Source organism: Natator depressus, chromosome 10 (genome assembly GCF_965152275.1).
Source record: "Natator depressus isolate rNatDep1 chromosome 10, rNatDep2.hap1, whole genome shotgun sequence".
Classification (NCBI taxonomy): Eukaryota; Metazoa; Chordata; order Testudines; family Cheloniidae; genus Natator; species Natator depressus.
In genome coordinates, this window is record NC_134243.1 from 64,572,094 (window position 1) to 64,599,331 (window position 27,238).

Genomic DNA, 27,238 nt, shown 5'->3' on the forward strand with positions numbered 1-27,238 from the left:
AAAATTTGCTGGCTTCATATACTATTTATTTTAATAACTTTTTTAAGGCATTTTGTGGGGAAAAAAATGTCATTTGTTTTGGCCAAACCAAAATATCACATGACATAACCATTAAAAATGTCCTTGCTAAATAACCTAAATCCTTCTGAATCTGGAAGAAGTCAATTTTTGAACAGTAAATACTAGTTGTAATAAGTATTTCTATTACAAAAGGTTACCAAATGTATTAATAGAATCCAGAAAGATGTTTCAAATATAATAAGCATATAATAAACAATATAAAAATTGTAAACTGGGCTTTTGAGACATTCCAAAATATAAATATGGCTGCAGTTTAACTGAACTTTGAAGATGCTGTTATTCATGCTTTTATTCAAAGGAGCAACAAGAGAAGAGAAAAGAGATACGAGGGAAAGGAACAATTAAAACATGCTCAAGGAACAGCAAAACCCTGCGGGTTAGATGGCAATCAAGAATGACTCTTCCAAACTGCACTCGTGAGACTAAGGGTCTCTCATTCTCAGGATGGTGAATGTTGAAAGGAGTGTTCTCATTTTTTTTCAGGCCTCTGGAGAACACTGTCTGGTTCCTATTGCTCCTCAGAGTTTTCAGAGGAAGATTCATGGGCTACATCTATTCTGGCGACTGGATACCTGTACAGAGCCATATGTATGCTTATCCATGTACCCCATACCCACATCAGGTGTCCAAATATGCTGTGCTCAACATGAATATATGTTCTGAACCTGCCTATACACAGTATAGTACAGTGAACACCCACCCATGCCAGACTTTCTGAAACTTCCTGGTACAGTTGTGAATTCCTGGTACTGGAGGACAGTGAACTCCAGCCACACATTTATCAAGGCCTGTGTATGCTTGGCTGACACAGAGCTGATAGACAACTGCCCTCAGAGTATGTTCCTTGTTTATGTGTGCTGGTGAAAAGAGTCCAGCAGAAAATTTGTGAAGTAGTCAGCACAGCTTGCTACTATGGGTGAGAACAGCAGGGACAGGGACCTTTACATTTCTGGGTAAGGGTCAGGCAGGAAAGGGTTCAGAGTGTTGTGGGAACAGGGTTGGAGGACTACTGAACTCAATACCTGGGACATGCACCTTATCCTTGTCCACACTACCAACTGACACAGGTACAGGGCTATGCCACAGCCTGAAGCATGTTCACATCCATGCCCCTTAGGCTTGCTAATGTTCTTGCCCTGTACACACCCTGAAACCTGTGCTTCTGGAGTTTAGATGTGGTTGGTGGAGGCGGGAGCTCTGGCACAACCATTTGCTTGGACCTGTGTGCAGTTGCCAATGTAGGTGTAGCCATGGAGTTACATAGGTGTCAAAGGACAGGCAACAGTGAGCAAAGTAATGGAAAGTGAAAACAGAATGAAGATTCAATATATAAATTGTGGGGTTAGGATATAGGTTTTACATCTGCTAAACTTCACTATGGCCGTGTCTTGATGGGCAAAACTAATTTGTTTTTTTAAATCAAAAAAGAACTAGATAAGTTCATAGAGGATAGGTCCATCAATGACTATAAGCCACGATGGGCAGGGATGGTGTCCCTAGTGACTGGGAATGGGCAACAGGGGGATGGATCACTTGAAGGTTACCTGTTCTGTTCATTCCCTCTGGAGCACCTGGCATTGGCCATTGTCAGAAGACAGGATACTGGGCTAGATGGGCCTTTGGTCTGACTCCAGTATGGCCACTTTTATGTTCTTATGTAATAATGTTAAGCTAATCAAGTTAACTCATCCCCACGCCCCAAGCTACAACACAGCCAGATAACATGGCTTCAAATGTGTTAGTTTACATCTTAACTTTTTAACATCTTTTTAATCATATTAACTTATTACTAAGCTAACTTGATTGAATAACCCACCCTTTTTGCCCATTAAGACATACCCAAAAATAAGACAATGATTTAGAATCTGAGAGTCATATTGGTAAACAACATCCTTAATCTTGATAGTGAAAGAATGAGAACTTGGCGTTTAATGTTTGGAGTCATTTACCTCTCTCCTCCAAGTACAAAACAACAACAAAACGCAAAAATAAAAACTTTGGTTTCAGCAAATTAACTTTTATCACCACTTACCATCAAATTCTGCAAGCCTTCTAATATCTGCTCCAAGTTCTGAAGTATCTGGTAAAGCCTGACGTACTTTTAGGTTAGTCTCACTGTAAAATTAATAACATGACCTTTATATAAGACTCTTTCCATAACCCCTTAGCCCTGCCTTCTCTCACCCACATGAACCTATGTTCAGTACCATAGAATCTAACTTTGTGGACTAAGACAGCACATTTATAGAAAGATGCCATTCAGATAGCTCTTTCTAATGTTATTCTGGAAGAACACTTTTGTAACCGATTCAAAAACATGAGAAGGAGCTTCAGTTTTAATAAGTGCTGGCATCATAATGAATGCACATCTGCATAACTACAATTTGTTTTGCTTCTTTGAACAGAGGACATAATAAATATGATTTAGTCAGAGCCCATCCGGTCATCATGCACAAATTACTAACTGCAATAGGAATGGCAGAGCAGTTGCAGTTGAAAGAGATTAACACCATGGCAAAGACTGATATTTGAGCTATGAAAAAAGGTTTTAATGAAAATGTAATAAACCCTAATTTTACAGTAGCTGAAATTGAACTGGGAAAAAGGGGAATTGGAGTCACCCTTTCCTAGGAGGTGGGTATGAGAGAGCTCCCTTTATGACTAAATATTAATTTACTTACAGGGACCAACATTTTCCAAACTTCAATGCCTAAAGCTAGGCACCTAAAGAAGTGGCCTGATTTCCAGGACTGCTGAGCAATTGCAGCGGCCACCGACTATCCACTGAACTAATCTCCCCTAGAAAATAGGGAAAATGGGATACCCTGGCAGAGGCCTTTCTCAGAGTCTTAGATATTCCAAATAAAGGGGTCTAGAACTTTGGATATGTCCTCAACTGCTGCGCTTTAAGGCAGGAAAAACTAATGTTAAAGATCACATACTTTTCTAGAAGGAAGTTCAATGTTTCCTAAGTGAACACACCTGCATATGGTTGTTGGAACAGATATTGGAATACTTAACAATAATAAAATCCAAACAAATTAATGCCTAAATTTTAGTGCAGCTTAAGCTATGTCCATGCTAAAGTAGTACAATATCTACAAATTTACCAGTATCTAAACCAATGATGTCAGTCATTCACTCCTGGAAAAAAATATATATTACTTTCTTCAAGTGAGAATATTAATTCTTTTAAAGAGGTGAAGTCTGACTTGGATATGTGTGGTTCAGGAAACTACTCCCAGCACTATCTCTTGGTATTCAGAAACTCAGTATGAAAGGTTCATATAGTTAGATATGCTATAAATGAGTTTGTTAGAGTAGGTTTTTTTACTTTGGTTTTATGATGATGATTTTATGTGATTTTCTATCTGTTATTCAGTTTTATATTTCATTACATGTTTTGGTCTTGTGTAAGACTATTTATCTATATGAACTATCATTCACATCAGACTATTTAGGTTCTTACACTGTCATTTATCACCATGGTATCTGAGTATATGGCACCAATGAGCAGAAAGAAAAATGTGACTTCCCTAATTATTATTTGTTATTGGTTTCTAATAGGACCCACATTGCAGTAGGTGCTGTATAAGCACCAAAGACATGAGCCCTGAACTCTGTGATGATCTTCACATGAATGTAATTAAAACTGTTACTGCATTTGACAAGTACACCATTCACACACTGTTCACCTGTAACTGGAGTTCTCTGAGACAGACTTTACACATTCCCACCCTTGGGATGTGCCAGCAGTGCAGCTCTGATGGTGCAATGCTCCACAGCAGTGCCACGGGAGCTCTCTCACACCCCTCCTACCCCTCCCTTCACTGTTCCTCAATGCAGAGAGGCTATAAATCAGTGGCATGCTGCTCCATCCACTTCGGCTCCTTCCAATGACTCCTCAGGCCCATGGCTGTAATAAGGTCTCTGGGGAAGAGGTCAAGACGGACGGGGATTGTGAATGTGCGGAGTTCATATAAAAAAACTGGTTAGAGGTGAGTCATACTTCGAGTGGTCTCTACACACTTCCATTCTTGGGATAATCTCATAAGCAGGACTGTGAAATAAGGAAGGTGGGACGTGGAGTCTTAATTAAACAATGATTGAAGTACTACTCTACAAAACTTCAGTTCAGACCTGGTGTAGCCAGACAGCCAGCCCCGCCCCCAGACCAGCATTGCTGGAAACACACGGGAGCCAAAACACCAGGGCACTCCAGCACAGCCTTTGAAGCTGTGAGAAGCACAGGTGTGCTGCTACAATGTGCCTCTGGGAACGTATACAACAATTGGGCTCACAGCAGGCAGAGGCGCTGTGACAGACATGGCTCTTAGCCCCTACTAAAACAGCATGATGCACACACACCAACATCCTAGGTGGGAAAATATTTACCCTGATAAAAGAAGTGTCCAGTAGTCGAAACTTATTGTTTCTCCCTTGCAAGTGTGAACTACTCTTGCGAGAGCTGGCGTCACCCCGACAGACCAGCCCCAATTTAGCAGAGAAAGGAGAAAGAGAATAAAGGAGTACAGAGGTATAAGTATGGGACCTACAGCACCATGATTTTTGAGTGCTTTTCACTATCTATCTGCTGGTCAGATAAGTGACAGCCTCCCAAGGCTTCTGCAGCTAAGAGGGTCCCTAAGCCTTGTCCCTTATTCGTCTTTCCGCGGAATTGAGTGACCGATCCTGGCTTGGCACCGCTGGAATCGAGAGATGCAAGGAGGGTAAGAAGCACCCACACCTGATCTCCTATCTTTAGTGTACACATATTTTGAAATAGAGCTCTATACTTTGTTTTCTTTCTTTGGGATTGTAGCTTCAGTTTTGTAACTTGTTTGTGTGTGTAACATCTCTACATTTAAATAAGTAGGCACTAGCAATTTTGTAACCACATGATTAGAATCTTGTTTAATAAATTTTGGTAACCATTTGTGCATAAGCCTGACTTGTTTCTCTGGTTTACTGTGAAGCAGCCAACACAATTAAAGAACCTCAGCCGTTTTGGCTATAAAGCCTGGCCATTAGGTGAGAGTACTAAGAGCCTAGCGTTGAGTTGTGCCGCCTCCACGGGGCAAACTCTTGGGGCACCTGTCAGTCAATCCTGACTGCCCGCTGCGAAGGAGCTCTGAGCTCTAGCAGTTAAAGTCACGGGTGTGGAGAGGCTCTTAGTGCTGCCATTGGGGCACCTGTCAGTCAGTGTTGACTGCCCGCTGCGAAGGAGCTCTGAGCTCTAGCAGTTAAAGTCACGGGTGGTTAGGACCTTGGGGCATCCGTCAGCCTAGCCCGGGCTGCCTGCCGCGAAGGGACAGTGCGTCCTAGCGGTTAAAGTCACGGATGGTATAAACGGGCATAGCTGGCACCTCACCAAACATCCCTGGCCATCGGCTAACACCTGGATGCTAAATCAAGGGAGTAATGTTCAGTGAATGTGTACATACAGATCCAAGCTGCAGCTCTGCAGATTTTAACAATGGCAAAATATTTAAGGAATATCAAAGATATCACTAGTATCTTAGTTTCCGAGGCAACTGGGGCTGATGCAGGCTTATCTTTATTCACAGAACTGAAATGACTGACACCAGAGGGTTTAGCCACCAGGGCATTCTGCTATGGAAGGGCATGGGATTGGTTTTGGTGCTCTTTATAGAGATTCTTGGGAGTAAAGGTTCTACATATTACGCACCAAGAAGGAAAGTGTCCTTTTCCTAAGCATGGTAGATACCTTCCATCTTTCCCAACTCTGGGCAATCAGATGTAGGAAAGATGGAAGGATGAAATCCAAGCCACTTTCGTTTCGGAACCACCATAGGATCCATGAGACTGCATTGGGGTGAAGAACCTAGAGGAGCCTTAATAAATAAAAGTAGAAGAAAGAATTTCAAATAAAGTAATACAAAATAAAGGACTAAACTCACTCCAGAACTAACCAAGAACTAAAACTAGCCAATGGCACTTGTTGATTGAAGAAGTGGATCCAGGGAGGATCCAGTCTCTGCAACCACAATGGGAAGGAACAGAAGAAACTGGAGCGTCATACCCTCCATTTATAACCTTGCTCTCATAACATGCAGGAATAGCAAGAGGATGGGTAGGAGGGGGTGCAAAAGTGTTCCAACTTCACTGTTATTAATTGTAACACTGTCAGAGCTGCACCACCAACACATCCCCAGGGTGGGACTATGTAGAGGCCACTTAAAGAACATTAGGAATAAAATATATCTGTGATAAATAGCTGGTGTCCACATGCCACACACACACAAATAATATATTTTAAAATGTATTCTATTAACTACTCTAATGGATTAAAACTTACCCATCAAGCTCAGCTGTTTCAATGTAACAGAGACCATGTGGTTCACTACTAGATAGAAGTAATACATCAGCCTGTAACAAAAGAAGTGATGTTAAATATATTATATCATCTTGAAAAGCTGTAAAAGGATTGAGAAAAGGCTCATATAAGATACAAAAAAGTTCCAAGATACACCACCATGTTCTCTGTAATTTTTCTTCTCTAGATATATAGCACAAATACGTCTTTAAAATTCTCAATGTCTGAAACAAATTTTAATTTTTTCCCTAAATTACCAAACAGAGAAAACATACATACATACAGACTTTATGGACCAGATCCTCACCTGGTGTAAATTGGCATAGCTCCAATGACTTCAATAAATCCATGAGGTGGATTAATTGATATTTTTACATAAGGTCCAGATCTTTAGACAGTGTAAATCAGCGTACTTCCATTGAAATCAGATGATAATCTGATCTAAAATTTGTAAGATTGAGTCTTTATTTAAAATAATTCCCATTCATGAACATTAAGGTTTCGAAATGAAAAATTCCTGCAGGATTTTGGGTACAGGAATTCAGCATACCGTGCATGCATAGTGCCTTCACTACCAGATAGGATTAAAAAAATTCATTGCTGTGTTAGTGATGCCAATACTTCACATCATAAAGTGTGCCCACTTTTACTTGACAGATCACAGTATTTTTGAAGGAGAATTTATAATATAATAGACCTTGACAGGATGAGCTGTAAATACCCTTTTAGGCCCTTATTTTACACAGGCAAAAAGGAGTAAGTGAAAAGTGGTTTTCTATACATGTAAATAAAACTTTAAACATTACTCAGATGTATATTTGTGTTTGATTACAATACCGTTCTTCTGAGAAAAGTATTTTCAGTGATATAGAGTCAAAGTAAGTTCCAAAGGAACTTGTGGGAATATATGTGGGAAACAAGGGGCAACAGCCACACAATACACACAGAAAGATAGAGAGAGGCAAATATTTGTTACTATTTGATTTCTCTGTGACCTGTATTATGGAAGAAAATATCTGAACTACTTACAGCTACAAATGTATTATTCTCCAGTTTAATGACGTCACCGGGTCTTACATTCATCCATTTTTCATTCTGTAATCTATGAAAGATAAAACGCACACACATACACACTTATTTTTTTCTAGAAATATATTTAGTTAGAGATAGTAATTTACCCTTGTAGTCTTACGGTCATTTACAAGGTATTAAATATGCACTATTACACTACAAAATCAATGCTCAGGGTGCCTTACTCAAAATAAACACTATGTTCCATTATTAACAAAAGATCTGTATGACAAACTACTGACTACTATCCATTTTAAAATGATTTCTGTTGGTGATAACATTAGTATAGACTTTATTCAGTAAGATCCCTACCAGATTCCTGTATACTAGAAGGATCTTTGTCATAATCATTGCACGTATTCCTGGAGAGCATAAAACAGAGATAGAGAAGGGAAACGAAAACATGAGGCAGCAAAGTGTGGAGGAAGATTTAGATGCATGAGATAAGACACGGGAAAAGGAAAGGAAAGAAAACAATGAGAACAAAGAAAACAGAAGAAAAATGAAATATCACGCTATTTTCAAGCTTGCTTCAACAAGTATTCATTGTTGCTAACATCTGAAAAATTCTTCCATGTTTCCACTGGCTAATTCAAATGCATTATAATTAGGGCCCTACCAAATTCACGGTCCATTTTGATCAATTTCATGGTCATAGGATTTTAAAAATCATAAACTGCATTATTTCAGATATTTAAATCTGAAATTTCACAGTGTTGTTAACTGTAGGGGTCCTGACTCAACTCTGAAGGCAGCAGTGCAGAAGTAAGTGTCGCACAGTATGGTCTTGCCACTCTTACTTCTGCGTTGCTGCTGGTGGGGCGCTGCCTTTAGAGTTGGGTGCCTGGCCAGCAGCCTCCACTCTCCGGTCACCCAGCTCTGAAGGCAGCGCAGAAGTAACGGTGGCAATACCACGACCCCCTACAATAACACTGTGAACCCCCCCATCCTCTTTTGATCTGGGACCCCCAGTTTGGGAAACACTATTCTTTCCCATGAAATCTGTATAGTATAGGGTAAAAGTTCACAAAAGACCAGATTTCACAGGGGAGACCAGATTTCACAGTTCATGGTTTGTTTTTCATAGCCATTAATTTGATAGGGCCTTAATTATAATGCAGCAAAGGCTCTGCAATTATTAGATATTGCCTTGAATTGGAAGGGCAGAAATAAATGGGGCCCTATTGACATTTTTGCAAGGATTCCCCAAAACTGTAGAGAGCCAGAGGGAAAGCAGACCATGTGCATCAGTGTAACTTTCAGATGTTTTTGTATAAAATTCACTGCCATGTCAGAGAGCTTATGTCCTCTTGCAATGAAGCATTAATAAAGTACTTCTCTGCAGTGATAATATAACAGTACTGACCGATTCCAGTCAAGTTCAGAATAAAGATGGGTTACTACAAGGTAGTCATAAAGGTTGGTTTTATTTTTAGCTAAAAAAAAAAAATCTAATTTACTTGTGTTATAGGCTGGAAAACAGTTTAAATATTTATACAACTGTGAAATATGCCCTGCACTATCAGCATGCTAGGTCATTTGGCTTAGATATTCGAAGAACTTCTCTTTAATACTGATCCAAGTACATGTTGTTCTGGAAAGTTTTCAATTGCAGCATTTTCATCTAGAGCCAGAATTCACCCGTTTTCCAGCCCTCTTCTCTTCTGTACTTTATCTTAAGTGGGGAAATGTATGTTAGTTGCAGCACATTTAACTTAGTTTTATTTCGTTTTTCAGGTGCACTTATGTATTTGGATAATCTTTAAAGGAAATAGTTGTAGGGAATGTAATTTATTTGCAATATTGTTTCTCATGGTAATTTGTAGGACAAAACTTGAGGGCAAATTTAATTGATAGAGATAGACGTTTTAGTCATCATTTATAGTCAAAATGGGACCCTAGATCCTTACACCCGAGTTTCATGATAACTTGTATCCCAAACTAGAGGCAAATGTCATAGTTTGGGCCCATCTCTAATTGACATTAGTAATCTGTTGTTAATCTAGTCATTATAAAATCTGTTTAAAGAATGTTAATCCCAGCAAGAGCTGAAAGAGCTGGAGAGTTAGTGCTCAGCTCAGAGATAAAGCATAACCTTGCTCTTCAAGTGATCTCTGACAGGCAACTCAGAACTGCAGCCAGTCCTCCCCCAGCAGAGGGACAAGTCATCATGACATTTGAGGGCTAAGGATTCAAAAGGAATCCAGGAAAACCACGAAGCAAACCCACTTACTAATATTAATATTAGCCTCTGGCACATATTGAAAAAGTCAGAAAATCCAAAGCTATGGCTCATGCTTTGCCCTAAAATCATTCTGTTCTGGAGAGATAATGGGGGGAGCTCACATCATCCTGAAATAAGGGGCAGCCTCAGGCTCAATCATGATTTTTTTTGGCTTTTAACAGCACTGCAACTATGTTATTTAAATATGATTTTTAAACAGTAAAACATCCCAAAGGGATGTTCATGCTTGGGGATTTCTTGGGTGTGTTTTTAACTGAACTTTTTTTCTGGAAGGTTTTTACAAAATACTCCATATTTACGGGAGGACCAGTCCAAACCTTTCAGTAAATACATAATACAAACAAATGCCTCATTAACTGTGACTTATTTACATAGGAAATAGAACTTATTCCTTCAAAGCTCCTTTAGTTGACTAGATATTTACAGGGGGTGCACAGGACCTGCACACCACCCTCCACAAGCCTCATGGTATGTCTGCAAAAGCAAACCATAGGCACCCTCCACCCCTGGCTTCACAGTCTGAGTCCAAACATCTACACAGCTGTTTTTAGCAGTGTAGTGCAAGCCCTGGGAGCCTGAATCTGTAGATCCAGGCTCTGAGACTTGCTGCCACAGGTTTTAAAATACAGTGTAGATGTACCCTAATTAGTCTTCCCTGAAAGCAGTCTCTACTGGCTCCACATAGGTCGACATGGAAGGTGGAATGGAGAATTAAAGTGAGGCAGTGAGAAATCCAACTCTGTAGATCCAGTAACTCTAACAGAGTGTGCGAACAATGGAGAAGAGCCGTCCAAAGGCCCTACTGTAGCCCTGCATCTTGGCCCAGATTAGAGTGTTAATTCCCCTCTCCAAAAATGGTACATTTTATACCTCAGTGTATTTGGTGACTTCATGCATCTCCAATTAATATTTAATAAAGCAGTATATATTATGTATAATTTTAAATCAAGAAACTCCACACATTTCACTCACAAAGACAGATCACTCTGGCTTTATGCAGAGGCCATAAATTTAGTCCAAACAGTAATTTTAAAAATTAACTTACATACCCAACCACACCAAAAGCCATCACTCTGCCCTGTTGGATCACTGCAATATGCTGTTGTGCTATACTTTAAATGCGTATGCAATTGAAGGCTGACAGTTCCAAAAGAGTTGATCCATTTTACAGTTACGTAGGCAGAATGTGTGTAGAAAAAAAATCCTCCGGACAACATATGAAAACTGTGTACTGAACAGCAGATACCATTTTGAACCTACATTGTCTTGGACATTTTGATTAGCTCACTTACCACATCAGAAAAAATATTAAGCTGCACTAGTTGGAAAGGGAGAAGAGACAGAACATTTAGGGTGGGAGTTTCAAAAGGGTTAAGGGGGTTAGTTACCCAGCTCCCACTTTATGCAGAGGCCATAAATTTAGTCCAAACAGTAATTTTAAAAATTAACTTACATACCCAACCACACCAAAAGCCATCACTCTGCCCTGTTGGATCACTGCAATATGCTGTTGTGCTATACTTTAAATGCGTATGCAATTGAAGGCTGACAGTTCCAAAAGAGTTGATCCATTTTACAGTTACGTAGGCAGAATGTGTGTAGAAAAAAAATCCTCCGGACAACATATGAAAACTGTGTACTGAACAGCAGATACCATTTTGAACCTACATTGTCTTGGACATTTTGATTAGCTCACTTACCACATCAGAAAAAATATTAAGCTGCACTAGTTGGAAAGGGAGAAGAGACAGAACATTTAGGGTGGGAGTTTCAAAAGGGTTAAGGGGGTTAGTTACCCAGCTCCCACTGAATGCCAATGGGAGCTGGAAACCTAAACCGCATAGACCAGGGGTGGCCAACCTGTGGCTCTGGAGCCACATGCGGCTCTTCAGAAGTTAAAATGCAGCTCCTGGTATAGGCACCAACTCCGGGGCTGGAGCCACAGGAGCCAACTTTCCAATGTGACTATGCCCCCCACTCCACCCCTTCCCGTCCCCTCCCCTGAGCCTGCCATGCCCTTGCTCCTTCCCCTCCCTCCCCCCCGCCTCCTGCATGCCATGAAACAGCTGATCAGGAGGTGTGGGGAGGGAGGAGGAGGTGCTGATTGGCAGGAGGTGCTGGGAGCGGGGTGGGGAGCTGATGGGGGGCTGCTGACATATTACTGTGGCTCTTTGGCAATGTACATTGGTAAATTCTGGCTCCTTCTCAGGCTCCAGTTGGCCACCCCTGCTACTCTATAGAAAATCCCAGCCTGAATTGTTTTTAAAATGGGGGGAGATTGAGAGAGAAACACACAGTGAGAATGAAAAACAGAATGCATCAGAGCACATGAACTGCTTTGGAGCTCTGTGTCTATTAACTCTTTTAAATTTTGCTTTTTGACTGTAATGTCATCAATGAGTTCAGGTAGCATACCGTTCATTCTGTGGATAGATATCATCCCCATTAAAATGTCAAAACACTGAGGAACAAAATACTCACTATTATGATATTTCTGCTCATTTTCAAAATTCAGGTCTGCCTAACAGGTCACTTCATTACACATGGAATCTTGTTCTGTTCCCACATAAGGAAACCATAAGGATTCACTGGAGCCCCGTGGATTCACTGTATGTGCATTACAGTGACTCCAGTAGAAGCCAGGCTTGCAAATACAGCTATTCTGTGAATACAGAGAGATTTTACAAGGCTCAAGACGCTTCTGGCATTTTTGCCACCGTTTTGTGGTGAGGGCTGCCAAAGCTGTATTTGTAATGGGGCTCCCAGATGCCCTGACACCAATTTTGGTAGTCTGATGAGTGTACCAGTTTGTTTGCTTTGTTTTGTTTTTTTTGTGGAATTCCCTAGTGTAGACAAGATTTAATTTCATCTCTTGAAAGTGCCATGGTGAAATACATAAATGGAGGATTATGATGATAGAACAAAATACAATTTAAACATCAGGATATTGGTGGCAACATATCTAGTGCTTTTTGTGTGAACCGTCACTTTAGCATTTTCCATTACATTTGACATAACAAAACCCTACTTCTTGGGGCTCAAGTATTAAAAAGCAGCTTAGATTAAAGATCAACTTTTACCAAAGTCTGAGTTTTCACTTAACAGTTACAATTTCTCATTCTGAAGACACATTTGTGAATTATTCTCCTTGCAGAGACCACAGTTCAGAGAATAAAAAATGTGTAACATGGAACAACAGTCCCTGTACTTTAAAAACACCAGTACAGAATAAGCCGTACTCCCTCCGGAAGGGAATAGCCTGACCTGCTGTGTCACCAATACACAAGACAGCATTAGATTAGCCATTCAGATGCCCCTAGTGGGGTTCTTAACCAATCAGTCTGTACTAGAGACGGTCAAGAGAGAGCTGAATGTTTGTTGAATTTGGAAAAAAAACTAATTATGCTGCTCAGCAACTAATACGATGTTATGTGCGATGCAAAACAACAAAATAACAGTGTTTCTCCAGGGGTCAGTCTGGTATGGTTATGTATCCAGCATTGGTGGGGGAAAAAATTTAAGCTGTAAATATCCATTTAGACACAAGCAAATCTGGTCTTAGGCACATGCAATGCAAGCAACTGTTTGGTCCCTATACTTCTATACCCCCTCTAAATCCCCAATATTTTTGTGCTGATTTAGCACAGGGCTGATTCACAAGGTGACCCACTCTCCACTACAGAAGCAGGTCTGACGGTAGGAGGAAACTTACTACCAAATGGGATTGGAGCGGAGGAAATCCACTGCTGTATCCTCCCCACACCTGTGCCCTTCTCTGATAGCGTAGGGCCCCACCAATCATAAAACCATCCCTGATCAGAGTTGCATTTGACTAAAAAGAAGAGTCTCTCCGCACTTAGGTAAGGCAATAGATTCATAAACAAGTAGTTGCCAAACATGACCTCAAACTATTTTCATACTATGCTGTTAGGGGAAATTGTGTGAAATAGGCATCTATCTAGTTTTCTATCAGTTTTCTTTAGTGCCTCTAAGGATATCAACTGTAAATATGTAGCACCAACCTAGTAGAAGGCTTCCAACTTCATTGATGTTTATCATGAATTCCTGTTTAATAACATCCACTTCTTTCTGGGGAGGCAGCATTGTATCAATGATACATTATCTTGATTCCGCTTGTACATAATATGCAGTCATTCAAAGAACAACTGCACACAACATCTTAATTTAACAGAGGATCAGGGCTCCAACAAGTCTAATACCAAATATTTTAAGCTTTGCACAAACATTTACGTGCAAGTCTTGTACAATGGGACAACTAGCACTGGAAGAGCACAACAAACGGCCTGAAATGTATTGATTAAACTGCTGCCTTTTGAAATAGGCCATAGTTCTATGGTCTGAAAGTTAACCCATCCAGGGGGAAGGGGCTTTCTTTTTATTGTTATTTTTAACTGGAACTCAGTGCTATTCAATGGAATTCATACTACACATACTATACAGGGGAGCAAAACCCACGCCTATGCCCACACTGTCCACTGATCACTCCCTGTCCATTGCATCTCTACTTTTTTCTGTGATCACTGGGATTGTTCTCTCTTCTTGTTTGCTCTTGTACTGCAGCTCTTCCAAGTCTATGTTACAGTCCTTCCATGTGTTACATTTGATTGCTTGAGATTTATTTATTTGTAACTATTTTTGCCATTTGAGACATTTTTTGTTCTCTGACTGCTTTACATTAATACATTATTTACAATTCAAAAGTCTTCTTAAACAAATAGAGATCAGAAAATAGCTGGCCTTTAATATTTTCAGAATATATGTTATTTATTTAAAAATAATCAAAACCAAAAAAATTCCATTTTAAAGAAAAATCTTCTCTAATTTCCGAGAAACAAATATGCTGCCTCAGTGGAACCTCAAACTGGCCTAGCTCTCTGGAAATCTAGCAAAAGATTGGGGACCTATGGTTTTATTTATGAAAGTCATTTACAGTCAAGGAACTCAGTATTTCATCTTACTGTGAGTTGATTTGGCAAACCTTCTGTAAAGTTAATGTTTTGGCACCATGGATTGCTTTGCCTACGTGTTATAACCACAAAACAAGCAACTAATAACTACACCCAAGGACAGAAACAGAGAAAGAAAAACTCAGAAAAAACTTCATTGCCACCATGCTCCCTTTCAAAAATAATTGCATCAGAGCTGACCATAAGCATTTCTCCCAGAGATGATGCTTATACTGTACTTTCAAATAAAAATAATTAGAAGTATCTGTAATAGCATCACCTGGTGACTCCCAGAAATATTACAGTTCATATTTTCACTAGCTCCATATAAATTAAATGAAACCATTACTGTGCCTAGTTCTCAAATTATGTCCTTGTTTACAACAGTGATGTGGCATACATTATACTTTAAAGCAGTGGTCTCCAACCTGTCTATCGTGATCGATGGATTGATCCTGGAGCCTCTGCCAGTCGATCGCGATCTCCGGGCTGCTAACAGTGCAGTGGCAGAGCGGGGCTCAGGCAGGCTGCCTGCCTGCCGTGGCCCCATGCCACTCCCAGAAGCAGCTGGTTACTGGCACATCTCTGTGGTTCCTGGGGGGCCGGAGGCGGCTCTGCGCGCTGCCCCCGGCCAATGGGAGCTGTGGGGCCGGTGCTTGCGGGCGCAGGCAGCGCATGGAGACCTGCTTCCCCCCTCCGCTCCAGGGGCTGCAGAGACGTGCCAGCAGCCAGCCGCTTCCGGGAGCAGTGTGGGGCCATGGCAGGCAGGCAGCCTGCCTGAGCCCTGCTGCGCCGCCGGTTGGGAGCCACTTGTGGTAAGTGCCTCCTGCCAGAGCCTGCACTCCTCACCCCCTCCCGCACCCCAACACTCTGCCCCAGCCCAGAAACCCCTCCTGCACCCCAACTTCCTCCCAGAGCCCACACCCCTCACTCCTGCACCCCAACTCCCTGCCCCAGGCTCAGTCAATGCACACCCCACAGTTGGGAATGTTACACTGATTTATGACAATCCCTGAAGGATTTTGGATCTATAAACCACAAATGACACTAATAAAAAGTAAAATTAATGAAATGTCCAGAGGATTCTATGAGATTAGGTGTCGTGTGACCATATGACCCTTGCATCCAAACTCCCTACCAGAGATTGCACCCCTCACTCCTGCACCCCAACCCCCTGCCCCATCCTGATGAAAGAGAGTGAGGGTGAGGGAGAGAGAGTGACGGAGGGAAGGGGGAATGGAGTGAGTGGGGTGGGGCCTCGGGGAAGGGGTGGGGTAGATCCTGGGTTGATCTTAAATTCCAAAAGTGATCTTGTGCATAAAAAGGTTGAAGACCACTGCCCTAGAGGCAGGGCTGGATTAACTCTCCTGTGGGCTCGGGGCTATCAGATTTTGTGGGGCCCCTGTATACAAGTCTTTTCCTGGGAGGGAGCTTGGTGCTGGAGGGGGCTGGGCAGGGGTTTGGGGTGCAGGAGGGGGTGCGGGGTCTGAGAAGGAGTTTGGGTGCAGGAGGGGATTCTGACCTTGGGCAGGGCATTGGGGTGGAGGAGGGGGTGTGAGGTGCAGGCTCTGGCTGGGAGGTGCTTACCACATATGGCTCCCGGCCGGCAGCACAGCAGGGCTCAGGCAGGCTGCCTGCCTGCCTGCATTGCCCCATGCTGCTTCCGGAAGCAGCTGGCTGCTAGCATGTTTCTGCGGCCCCAGAGGGGAGGGGGACAGCATGTTCCCAGCCAGTGGGAGCTGTGGGGACAGTGCTGGGGGCAGGGACCGCGTGCAGAGCCGCCTCACCTGCTCCCCACCACCTGCCAGGGGCTGCAGAGACGTGCTAGCAGCCAGCCGCTTCCGGGAGTGGCGTAGGGCTACGGTATGCATGCAGCCTGCCTGGGTGCCCCACTGCGCCACGGGACTTTTAGCGGCCCAGAGGTGGAGATCGCTGCCTGTGATTCATTTTTGCAGGGTCCCTTTTGAGCCAGGGCCCTGGGATGCAGCCCCTAAAGCCCCCGCCGTAATCCAGCCCTGCCTAGAGGTACCTAGAACCCACCGGGGTCTGCTAGCTCCTATGATGAACAATTAAAGCAGTCCCTCTACTCCAAAAGAGGTGGGGATAACATTCGGAAACAGTAACAATTATATTTTGGCCATAACAAAACTATTCTTTTAATTCCTTCAGTGTGTCCAGGCTGAGCCTGAAGCTATATCAGGGAGTCACTGAGTGAAAGCTTGAGACTTATTGTGGACATGGACATTGAAATCACCCTGAAAAATAAGTCTTGTTAACTCATGAGCTGAGAAGAGCTCAAATCACAGAGAGCTCCCAAGTAGCAGCAAAGTTGTCTGGACATTATCAACATTCCTTGGGGCAGATTCACAACTGTTGACTTCAATGGAGCTATGACACTTTCCACTAGTTGACGATCTCCCACCCCATGTTTTATCCTGGCATCTGCCTATCAAATGGACACACAAATTATTCTGTCTTTTTAGTGGGGCAGTACCCACATGTCAGGTAAGATACACAAAGCACAAGCATAACCCCATCCCAACCCATGCTAAAGCTCGTGTGAACCAAATATCTTATTGGATAAAGGCAATCAAAACAGAGCTGATAGTATTATCCAGCCAGGCCACAGTAATATAAGTAGGGTTAGGCATTTGTTGTTTTTCCAAATATGAATCTTCAAAAAAGGAACAGATGAACAGTCCAGGCCTTTTTATCTGAAACTGGACAAGTTAGAAAAATACTGGCATCTGGTATTAGTATAAGTGAACTCTTTATTTGTGTACTAGCTGCCAAACAGCGCGGTGCTTCACAAGTTTACAAACAGTAATTTTTAATAATGAAAAAACCTACAGGGTTTTTATTCTCACCCTCAAGCCAGGGGGTGAGAATAAAATAACTCAAATGTATTTTAAGTTTTGACAGGTCAGTAAAAGAGTCTAGACCAAATCACCCCACCCCTTCTCACTTCCCTTAAATGCCAGATACCCTTTAATAGTCATTTTATAAGGCTTTTGGGGCAGCGTTTCAGTGGGGCCTTAGTTCTGCCTCCCTTTTGTGGGAATAATTTTACATTAATAAAAATTGTGCACACATATTTTGCACCTGCAACCAGAAACACAAATCCTATCATCATTTGGGTGCCCGTTTCAAGTTTTGTTATGCATTGCACCCACAATTAGAATTATAGAATAGTAGGACTGGAAGGGACCTTGAGAGATCATCTAGTCCAATCCCCTGAACTCATGGCAGGACTAAGTATTATGTAGACCATCCCTGACAGGTGTTTGTCTAACCTGCTCTTAAAAATCTCCAATCACGGATATTCCACAACCTCCCTAGGCAATTTATTCTAGTGCTTAACCACCCTGACAGGAAGTTTTTCCTAAAGTCCAACCTAAACCTCCCTTGCTTCAAATTAAGCCCATTGCTTCTTGTCCTATCCCCAGAGGTTAAGGAGAACAATTTTTCTCCCTCCTTCTTATAACCACCTTTTATGTACTTGAAAACTTTTATGTCCCCTCTCAGTCTTCTTGTCTCCAGACTAAACAAACCCACCTTTTCAATCTTCCCTCATAGGCCATGTTTTCTAGACCTTTAATCATTTTTGTTGCTCTTCTCTGGACTGTCTCCAATTTGTCCACATCTTTCTGAAATGTGGTGCCCAGAACTGGACACACTATTTGAGTTGTTTCAGAGTAGCAGCCGTGTTAGTCTGTATCCGCAAAAAGAAAAGGAGGACTTGTGGCACCTTAGAGACTAACAAATTTATTTGAACATAAGCATTCCTTCTTGTGTCTTGCTTATAACACTCCTGCTAATACATCCCAGAATGATGTTTGCTTTTTTTGTAATTAGTTGCAGGTGCAGAAAAGAGGACATCATTTGAATTGAAATCTGTATCTTCAGGTGAAATAACTCAAGAACAAAATCTTTCCTAGTATATTGACAAGATATACAGCTACAACAGAGTATTATTGGAGTATTTTCAGACTGGTCACTACTATTTAGCTTCTTGATAAATTCTGACTATTAGATCCCAACAGCAGGAAGGATACAAATGGAATAGTTTGAATTGTGTTGAGATTTTTAAAATATAAATTGGGCATTTAAATACTAGCAAATGTATCACCAGCTATAATGCAATCATAATTTTGGAGTTCTGAAACATTTTGGTGTCTGAGTTCTCCACAACTCTAAAACTTGCTCTATCTTCACCCCCACCCCCAGTCTGCCAAAGACTGAATTAGTTAACCTAAGGGCACTTTGCAGTGTTCATCTTTTATTTGCAGTCACCACCAGTCATGGTCAATTTAGTAAAAGTCACAGGTTTAAGGGGTTGGGGGGAAGTCAAGGGAGTGCCATTTAAAGAAGAGTTCCACCTGGCAGGGTCAAGTCCTGCCCTTGGGTGGTGTGGCCTAGAGACTGAAGAGTTGTACAACAAGCCTGCCCACCACTCACCCTGCAGCAGCAGCTCCTGTACCACAGACCTGACCCAGCTCTGTGCTCTGGCCTGTTGGCTCTCGCCATAGCATGCAAGCAGGGTCCTCCTCCATGACACCTGGCCATCCTCTGGCTCTGGTGCCATCAGATCACCTGCCCCAAGCTGGGCTGTGGCAGTTAAAGTGGTAGGGCCACAAACTGGGTGGTCCCTCCAGATTCATGGCCTACATAATCTTGCGCAGCAAGAAAAATCTCAGACACAGAGAGTCACAGACAAAATGAAAAATCACTCTGTGACATTTTTATCACTGTGACAAACCTGCAGTGCTATCCATGACTCTTTGCTATTTGAAGGATTAATGTTCTATTTTAAAAAATAATGTACTTCACAAGTAGTTCTTGGTGATGCCACATCTTGCCCAGTCATTTGGTCAAAAGAAGCGTTATTTGGACCTGGGCCTGGGCATAGCCCCCTTCTGTACTTGGTGTCCAATGCAAAAATCAAAACTGTAATGCAAGAGACAGAAATGGTTGAAAATGTTATTTTGCAACAAAGAAAACACAGATCCCATTGCCTTCATGGGGCATCCTATCAGCACTTTGCAGGAGTGAGCTCTTTGTGCATAATAATCTACAGTATATATTGATAAACCTTAATTCAGAACACTGTAGTGTTCTGATATAAATATAATAATATAAATTTATCCTACTGATAGCCTGTTCCTTTTATGAAGTAACAGTTTGGCAGTGAGAAACATAACTGACTTTCACACCAAAGAAAGAACATTTTTGCTTCACTTCTAAAAACAAGTGTTAGAAGAGAGAGCAAATTCTCTATGAAGAGCATACATATATGCAAAAACACCTCTCTGCATGAACAGGACCACTTGGGCAAGGGAACTGCTGTTGCGGATGGAAAACTATCCTCATAATTTACTATATAAGGGCAAATGGGTCCAGTCACTTGGTGTTCTTAGATTTCCAAACTATTTAATAATACAATCTGTTGTTAATGAAAAAGTGACAGTGCTGCCAGTTTGTCAAATCTCCTGGGAGAGCTGTTTGTAGAACATGTCTTCTCAAAGGAAGAGACAAAAAGTACAAGAATAGAGATTGTCTGTAATGCTCTTCCCATTAAGGATCCTATTTATTCAAATTTTACTTTTATGATACATAGGATATAATTGCAATTAGGACAACATACAAAATTCAGAAATGACAGGACTGCTTTTCATTATTGCTCTTTGTGTGACTTACATATGTCAGTAATGAAAGCAGCATGATATTTACTATGGCATGTGACGCAAGGACATGTTAAAGAGGAGATTTGAATGGGAATCTTTTGTGGCAGCACCTATCTATTCACAAAATCTTTATGTTAGAGATAAGTATAAACTTTCTATATAGCAGTCTGAAGATACCAAGACTGGTGAGTTCTCACCTTACACTACACTCACTGCATACATTGATGAATATTATGTGTAAGCAGAGTCAAGATGACCTCTACCCTGACATCTGGTGGCGAGTCGTGGTGGGTTGTGGAAAAGAACTTCAGGGGCTGATCTCATTTGCATAGGCACACCCACCCCGCCTAGATGGTCACTTTGGCTGTTGTAGGAGCCCCAGTTTCTCTGTTATTGGGGCAGGAATAAACTGTTATTATCCTCAAAAATAAAAGGAGTACTTGTGGCACCTTAGAGACTAATCAATTTATTTGAGCATAAGCTTTCGTGAGCTACAGCTCACTTCATCGGATGCATACAGTATGCATCCGATGAAGTGAACTGTAGCTCACGAAAGCTTATGCTCAAATAAATTGGTTAGTCTCTAAGGTGCCACAAGTACTCCTTTTCTTTTTGCGAATACAGACTAACACGGCTGTTACTCTGAAACCTGTTATTATCCTGATTATGTGAATCAAGGACAGTGGAACTGTACTTGGCCTTTTGTTATGATGGAGGGACTCGCCATCAACTAAGCAGCACTCGTTAGGCAAGGGTCATGGGTTCCAAAACCCAGTGAATAGAGAGAGGCTGAGGATAGGTATTAATGCCTGGTGGTATGGGTCCCTGGTGAGGGTCCTAAATGCTAATTGCATCTTCTCCTTTCTCCACTGTGGAATATTGGATCTAGTTTTGATCCCAATAGGAGTCTAGTTACAGACTGCGAAGCTGAATTCACTTTGGGCCAATGGTGCACCAGCACTGGGGCTCCCCTACTACAAGCTGAAATCACTGAGCGTTGTGTTAAGTAGTGGGGGGGCCCAAAGCTATATTGCAGAGCAGTTCACGGGACAGCTGGAGCAGTTCATGGGCTGGTGGAGCAGAGCGGAGCAGTTTGTGAGACAGCTGGAGCGGCTCACGGGATGGTTGGTGGAGCGGAGCAGCTGCCAGAGCATAGCAATTCGTGGGATGGCTGGTGGAGCGGAGCAGAGCAGAGCAGAGCCCCATGGAGAGGTGGGGCAATTGGCTTCGGACCACATAAGGTGCCCCTTAATCCCCCCATTTCCACCCAGGTTGGGAGGTAAAACTCTGCAGATAAACTTTTGAACTCTGGGGCTGCACTGACCAGGGACAGAGACTTTTGGGTTGTTGGACTTTTGGGACTTTAGGTGACTTTTGGGTTGCTGGACTCAAGAACCAAAGGCCCAATTTGCTTGGGGTGGGTTTTTGCTCATGGGTCATGTTATGAATCCTGTTGGTGGTGTTTCCCCAACATAATGCCACATTGTTTCTCTCTGTTATTAAAAGACTTCTGCTACACTCAGACTCTGTGCTTGCGAGAGGGGAAGTATTGCCTCTTGGAGGCACCCAGCGGGGTGGTATATATTTGTCCCAGGTCACTGGGTGGGGGCTCGAGCCGGTTTTGCACTGTGTTATTGGAATGGAACCCCTAGATACTGAACCCGGCCCTTGTTGCTGGCAACTCTGATGGGCAGAAGGGTTACATATGCATAGCACATATGCTACATGAGTGGAGGAGGGCCAGCGGGAAGAGGTCACAGAGGAGAAGAGAAGCTGAAAAATGCTGTGCACTTGTCCACAAAAATGCTGTCAAACTGTCCACAATTAAGCACAATTATGCTGTCAAACTGTCCACAAGTAATTTAGTGGCCAAATTTTATCCTGTTCTAGAAATAGTGTAATCTAAAAAGTAACTACAAATTGTCAGGGCCAAATTCTGCATTCCAGTGCATGTGCTTTGCTCCTATAATTCTGTTGTTTAATTTAAAAACCATGGTTTCAGCTACAAGAAACTGAAAGGCAAAATATGTGGCTGGTTTTTGTTCGTTTCTAAACAGAAACCTATTAAATGTCTTCGCTATATTGTTTAGAAAATGGGGCTTTTTAACCACACAGAATTATGATATGTCTTGGCTAGAAAGGTAAAATGATAGTTAGCTGTTTTTTCCACAAGCCAAACACTGAATTAATAGGATCTTGGCCCTTAGAGGTTTAATCTAAAGAGAACTTTTCTATTTAAAAAATGTATACCTCAGCAAAAAGAAAAGACTTCCAAAACATATTTTTATTTACTGGATTTTTAAAGTACACCTTAACACTTAATTGCACTGGAAATCCAGTGAGAAGCCTGGGCAGCTGAAAAAGGATGGGTGAAGTATCCCTAGAGCTGATATAATTGCTGCATTCTGCACCAGTGTTAGTTTCCGAGAGGTCCCTAATTAGAGCAGACTGCAGTAATCCAGTTTAGAAATGACAAAAGGAGGGATTTCTGTGTATGACAAAACTTGGCATGTGAAGCAGGGAAAGATATTAGGAACGGAGTATTCAGCCAACTGAAAAGGCTAGCTTCTGACAGCTTATGGTTCCCAACGTTAGTCCCCCAGATGAGGTCTCACCAGTGCCTTGTATAACGGTACTAACACCTCCTTATCTCTACTGGAAATACCTTGCCTGATGCATCCCAAGACCGCATTAGCTTTTTTCACAGCCATATCACGTTGGCAGCTCCTGTGATCAACCAATACTCCAAGGTCCCTCTCTCTATTGGCAATACCTCCCAGTTTCGTGTCATCTGCAAACTTTATTAGCACATTCCCACTTTTTGTGCCAAGGTCAGTAATAAAAAGATTAAATAAGATTGGTCCCAAAACCAATCCCTGAGGAATTCCACTAGTAACCTCCTTCCAGCCTGACAGTTCGCCTTTCAGTATGACTCACTGTAGTCTCCCCTTTAACCAGTTCCTTATCCACCTTTCAGTTATCATACTGATCCCCATCTTTTCCAAATTAGCTAATAATTCCCCATGTGGAACCGTATCAAATGCCTTACTGAAATCAAAGTAAATTAGATCCACTGCATCTCCTTTGTTGAAAAAATCTGTTACCTTCTCAAAGAAGGAGATCAGGTTGATTTGGCACAATCTACCTTTTGTAAAATCATGTTGTACTTTGTCCCAGTTACCACTGACCTCAATGTCCTTAACTTTTTTCTCCTTCAAAAATTTTTCCAAGACCTTGCATACTACAGATGTCAAACTAACAGGCCTGTAGTTACCCAGATCACTTTTTTTTCCTTTCTTAAAAATAGGAATTATGTTAATATTTACCTACAAAAAATTATGTTAAAAGACTGTTATGATTGTAAAGTCAACCACTAACAGTTGAGTTGTGTTACACAAAATCTTTGTGTTATATAGTGAGCAAACAGATAAGTCGTAAGTTTTAGCAGGGACTGAGGGGCAGCTGCAAGCAGCACACAAGGAGGAGTGGATGAAACAAGTTGGTTTTGAGAGGGGATTAGAAGGAAGAGTGTGAGGACACTTCGGATGAAATCCTGGCCTCTTTGAGGTCTAGGGCAAAATTCTCATGACTTCGGTAGGGCCAGGATTTCATTGACGGTGACCAGGAAGAGGGATATCGTTCCAAACATAAGAAACAGCATGAAAGGGGGTACTAAGATGAGAACGGGATGAACAGATAAATGGAGCGACACAGAGAGAAGAATGTGCAACATGCAATGGGAGGCAACAGGTAATGGATAGGCTGGGAAGAACTTTAAGAATGAGAAGGCGTTTGAATTCTATGTGGAAAAAGAGGAGGTGGTAAAGATACCTGGCAGGAGAGTGACACTGCACTATAATTACTTTGATTGCTTTCATAGTTATTATTGTTGCCCCTTTTTGACCTAAGCAGCCAGTCAAAGTTCAGGGCCCTAGGTATATTCCTGTTGGATGTAGAAATTGATGGAGTCTGTTACTTTCTTTGAGGAAATCTTGTTTATTTACAGAGATAAATTCTGTTCTATCTGTTCTCAGTTGCTGTGTGTTCCACCTTCCCTCACTCCCCCAAAACCCTACCCAGACCACTATGCCACAAAATGCCTCCAGCCCCTCACTCCAAAATCTCCTAGTGGGTTCACAACCTCTTTTGCTTAGACAGGAGTTTGTGATGGACTTCTCCTTATAGTTATGATAACTGAAAGATATGGTCACACCTGTCAGCCTCAGCGAGGTTTTAATTTGACCTGTAACAAGGTTTCACCCTGCTCATAACATGGTTATTAATTATTTGTATTGTCCCATTGGCACCCTGGAGCCCCAGTCATGGACCAAGACCCCACTGTGCTAGACGCTGTTCACACACCGAATAAAAAGATGGTCCCTGTCCCAAAGAGTTTAAAAGATATGTACTGATGTTCTCCTGTTTGAAGAAATGGTCCATGTGAGGATTAGAATGCTGCCCCTATGGTTCCTGACCCCCACTTCTTTCTGTGTGAGAGAGAGAGATTAAACCTCAAAACCAAACACCTCATTCATCATTTTTCAAATAATAAAAGGAAAATTTAAACAAAAATTCAGAATTTTTCCTTGCAGTTCAGAGGAACTGAAAACATGGAACTCTAAAAAAAAAAAACCTATTTCCTCTGCAGTGACAAATCATGAAAACTATGTTCAGTTCAATATCTTCATCAATGATTTAGATAATGGCATACAGAGTACACTAATAAAGTTTGCGAATTGATACCAAGCTGAAAGGGGTTGCAAGTGGTCTGGAGGATAAGATTAAAATTCAAAACAATCTGGACAAACTGGAGAAATGATCCAAAGTAAATAGGATGAAACTCAATAAGGACAAATGCAAAGTACTCCATTTAGGAAGGAACAATCAGTTGCACACATACAAAATGGGAAATGACTGCCTAGGAAGGAGTATTGTGGAAAGGGATCTGGGGGATATATGGACCACAGGCAAAATATGATTCAACAGTGTAATGCTGTTACAAAAAAAGCAAACATCATTCTGGGATGTATTAGCAGGAGTGTTGTAAGCAAGACACGAGAAGTAATTCTTCCGCTCTACTCCGCACTGATTAGGCCTCAACTGGAGTATTGTGTCCAGTTCTGGGCACCACATTTCAAGAAGGATGTGGACAAATTGGAGATAGTCCAGAGAAGAGCAACAAAAATGATTAAAGGTCTAGAAAATATGACCTACAAGGGAAGATTGAAAAAACTGGGTTTGTTTAGTCTGGAAAAGAGAAGACTGAGAGGGGACATAACAGTTTTCAAGTATATAAAAGGTTGTTACAAGGAGGAGGAAGAAAAATTGTTTTTCTTAACCTCTAAGAATAGGACAAGAAGCGATGGGCTTAAATTGCAGCAAGGGAGGTTTAGGTTGGACACTAGAAAAAACTTTCTAGCTGTCAGGGTGGTTAAGCACTGGAATAAATTGCCTAGGGAGATTATGGAATCTCTATCACTGGAGATTTTTAAGAGCAGGTTAGACAAACACCTGTCAGGAATGGTCCAGATAATTAATCCTGCACATATGCAGGGGACTGGACTAGATGATCTCTCAAGGTCCCTTCGAGTTCTATGATTCTAAAGAAACTTTGGGGCTCCTACATCCCATCAGCAGGGAGCCAAACTCTCTCCTATTCCTAGGCCCCTTTTTAAGGCAGCTGAGGATGGGAGTTTGGGGCTCTTACATCTGAAACAGCGGGGAGTCAACCCCCTCCTTTTATAGCCTCGTCCCCTTTCACCTCATATGAGGGAAGGGTGACTAGGACCTGGTTTGGGGATTGTGTGGATATGATTAAGGAAAGGATGATGACCTGCCTATACATTTTGTTGCCGAGTACTCACAGATATTTTAAGAGAATAAAGTTGCAACCTAATGAAACCACATCCACTGACTCCTGTCTTTATTCCAGAGCAGACAGACAATATATATACTGTTATAACAAGCTAAGTCAAAGATGAGAGAGGAAGCAATTGAGAAAAAACAACTATTATATAGTAATGACTGAAACAGTAAGTGAAAACTCCACAGTGAGCCTTGAAATCAAGCAGTGGATAGACTAACTGCTGACCTAGTACTCAGAAAAATCTAAAAGCACCTTCATGGAAATATCAACATCTTAAGAAATAATCCATGTCCATAAAATATATTGAAATCTTTGATGAAAGGTGTTATATAAGTCAAAGCATTTATAATCACAACCACAAAGTTTCCATAGTACAGTATTAGTTTTTTGTCATGACCTAATAAGTTCCAAGCAAGGATTAATCATTGTACAAAGGGCCAGTAACACTGGCCATTATTAAGATTGCTGGACATTTCTCCTCATAAGACCCTATATATTCAGTTGCTTATAACTTTGCAAGATTTTAACCATTTGGGATGCAATTCTCCAAGCTGGGTGGCCTCAGGTTGAATGGTTTTGGAAAAATCTAGAAAACAATTTAGACATTCCCAAGAATGAAGCTAACATTATTTTTCAGTGTTCAAGACCTGGAAATCTTTTTTTTTTCTTTGTTTTTTTTTGGCAAGCTCTAGTGTCCTAGTGCTTTGGAGCAGGGACTTGAAATTGGGCAGAGGGTTGGCCTTCATGTCACGGATGTGCCTTTTGCCATCCCCGTGAAAAGCCACCCAAATTTGGCCAAGCTACAAACTTTTGAAAAATCACAGTTCACACATATCCAGAGACCACACACACATATCCAGCTACATCAGAGGTGGGCAAACTACTGCCCGCGGGCCACATCCGGTCCACGGGACCCTCCTGGCCGGCTCCTGAGCTTCTGGCCTGGGAGGATAGCCCCCGGCCCCTCCCCTGCAGCCTCAGCTCACT

The 27,238-nt window shown here is 41.8% G+C and overlaps 1 protein-coding gene across 1 annotated transcript in view; it reads right to left on the reverse strand.

Moving 5' to 3' along the window:
• ATP8B4 (ATPase phospholipid transporting 8B4 (putative)) overlaps positions 1-27,238 on the reverse strand; it is a 174,110-nt gene that overhangs the window by 69,042 nt on the left and 77,830 nt on the right. The window contains 3 exon segments of the mRNA XM_074964516.1: positions 2,114-2,196; positions 6,401-6,471; positions 7,448-7,520. Coding sequence (XP_074820617.1) covers positions 2,114-2,196; positions 6,401-6,471; positions 7,448-7,520 — 227 coding nt within the window.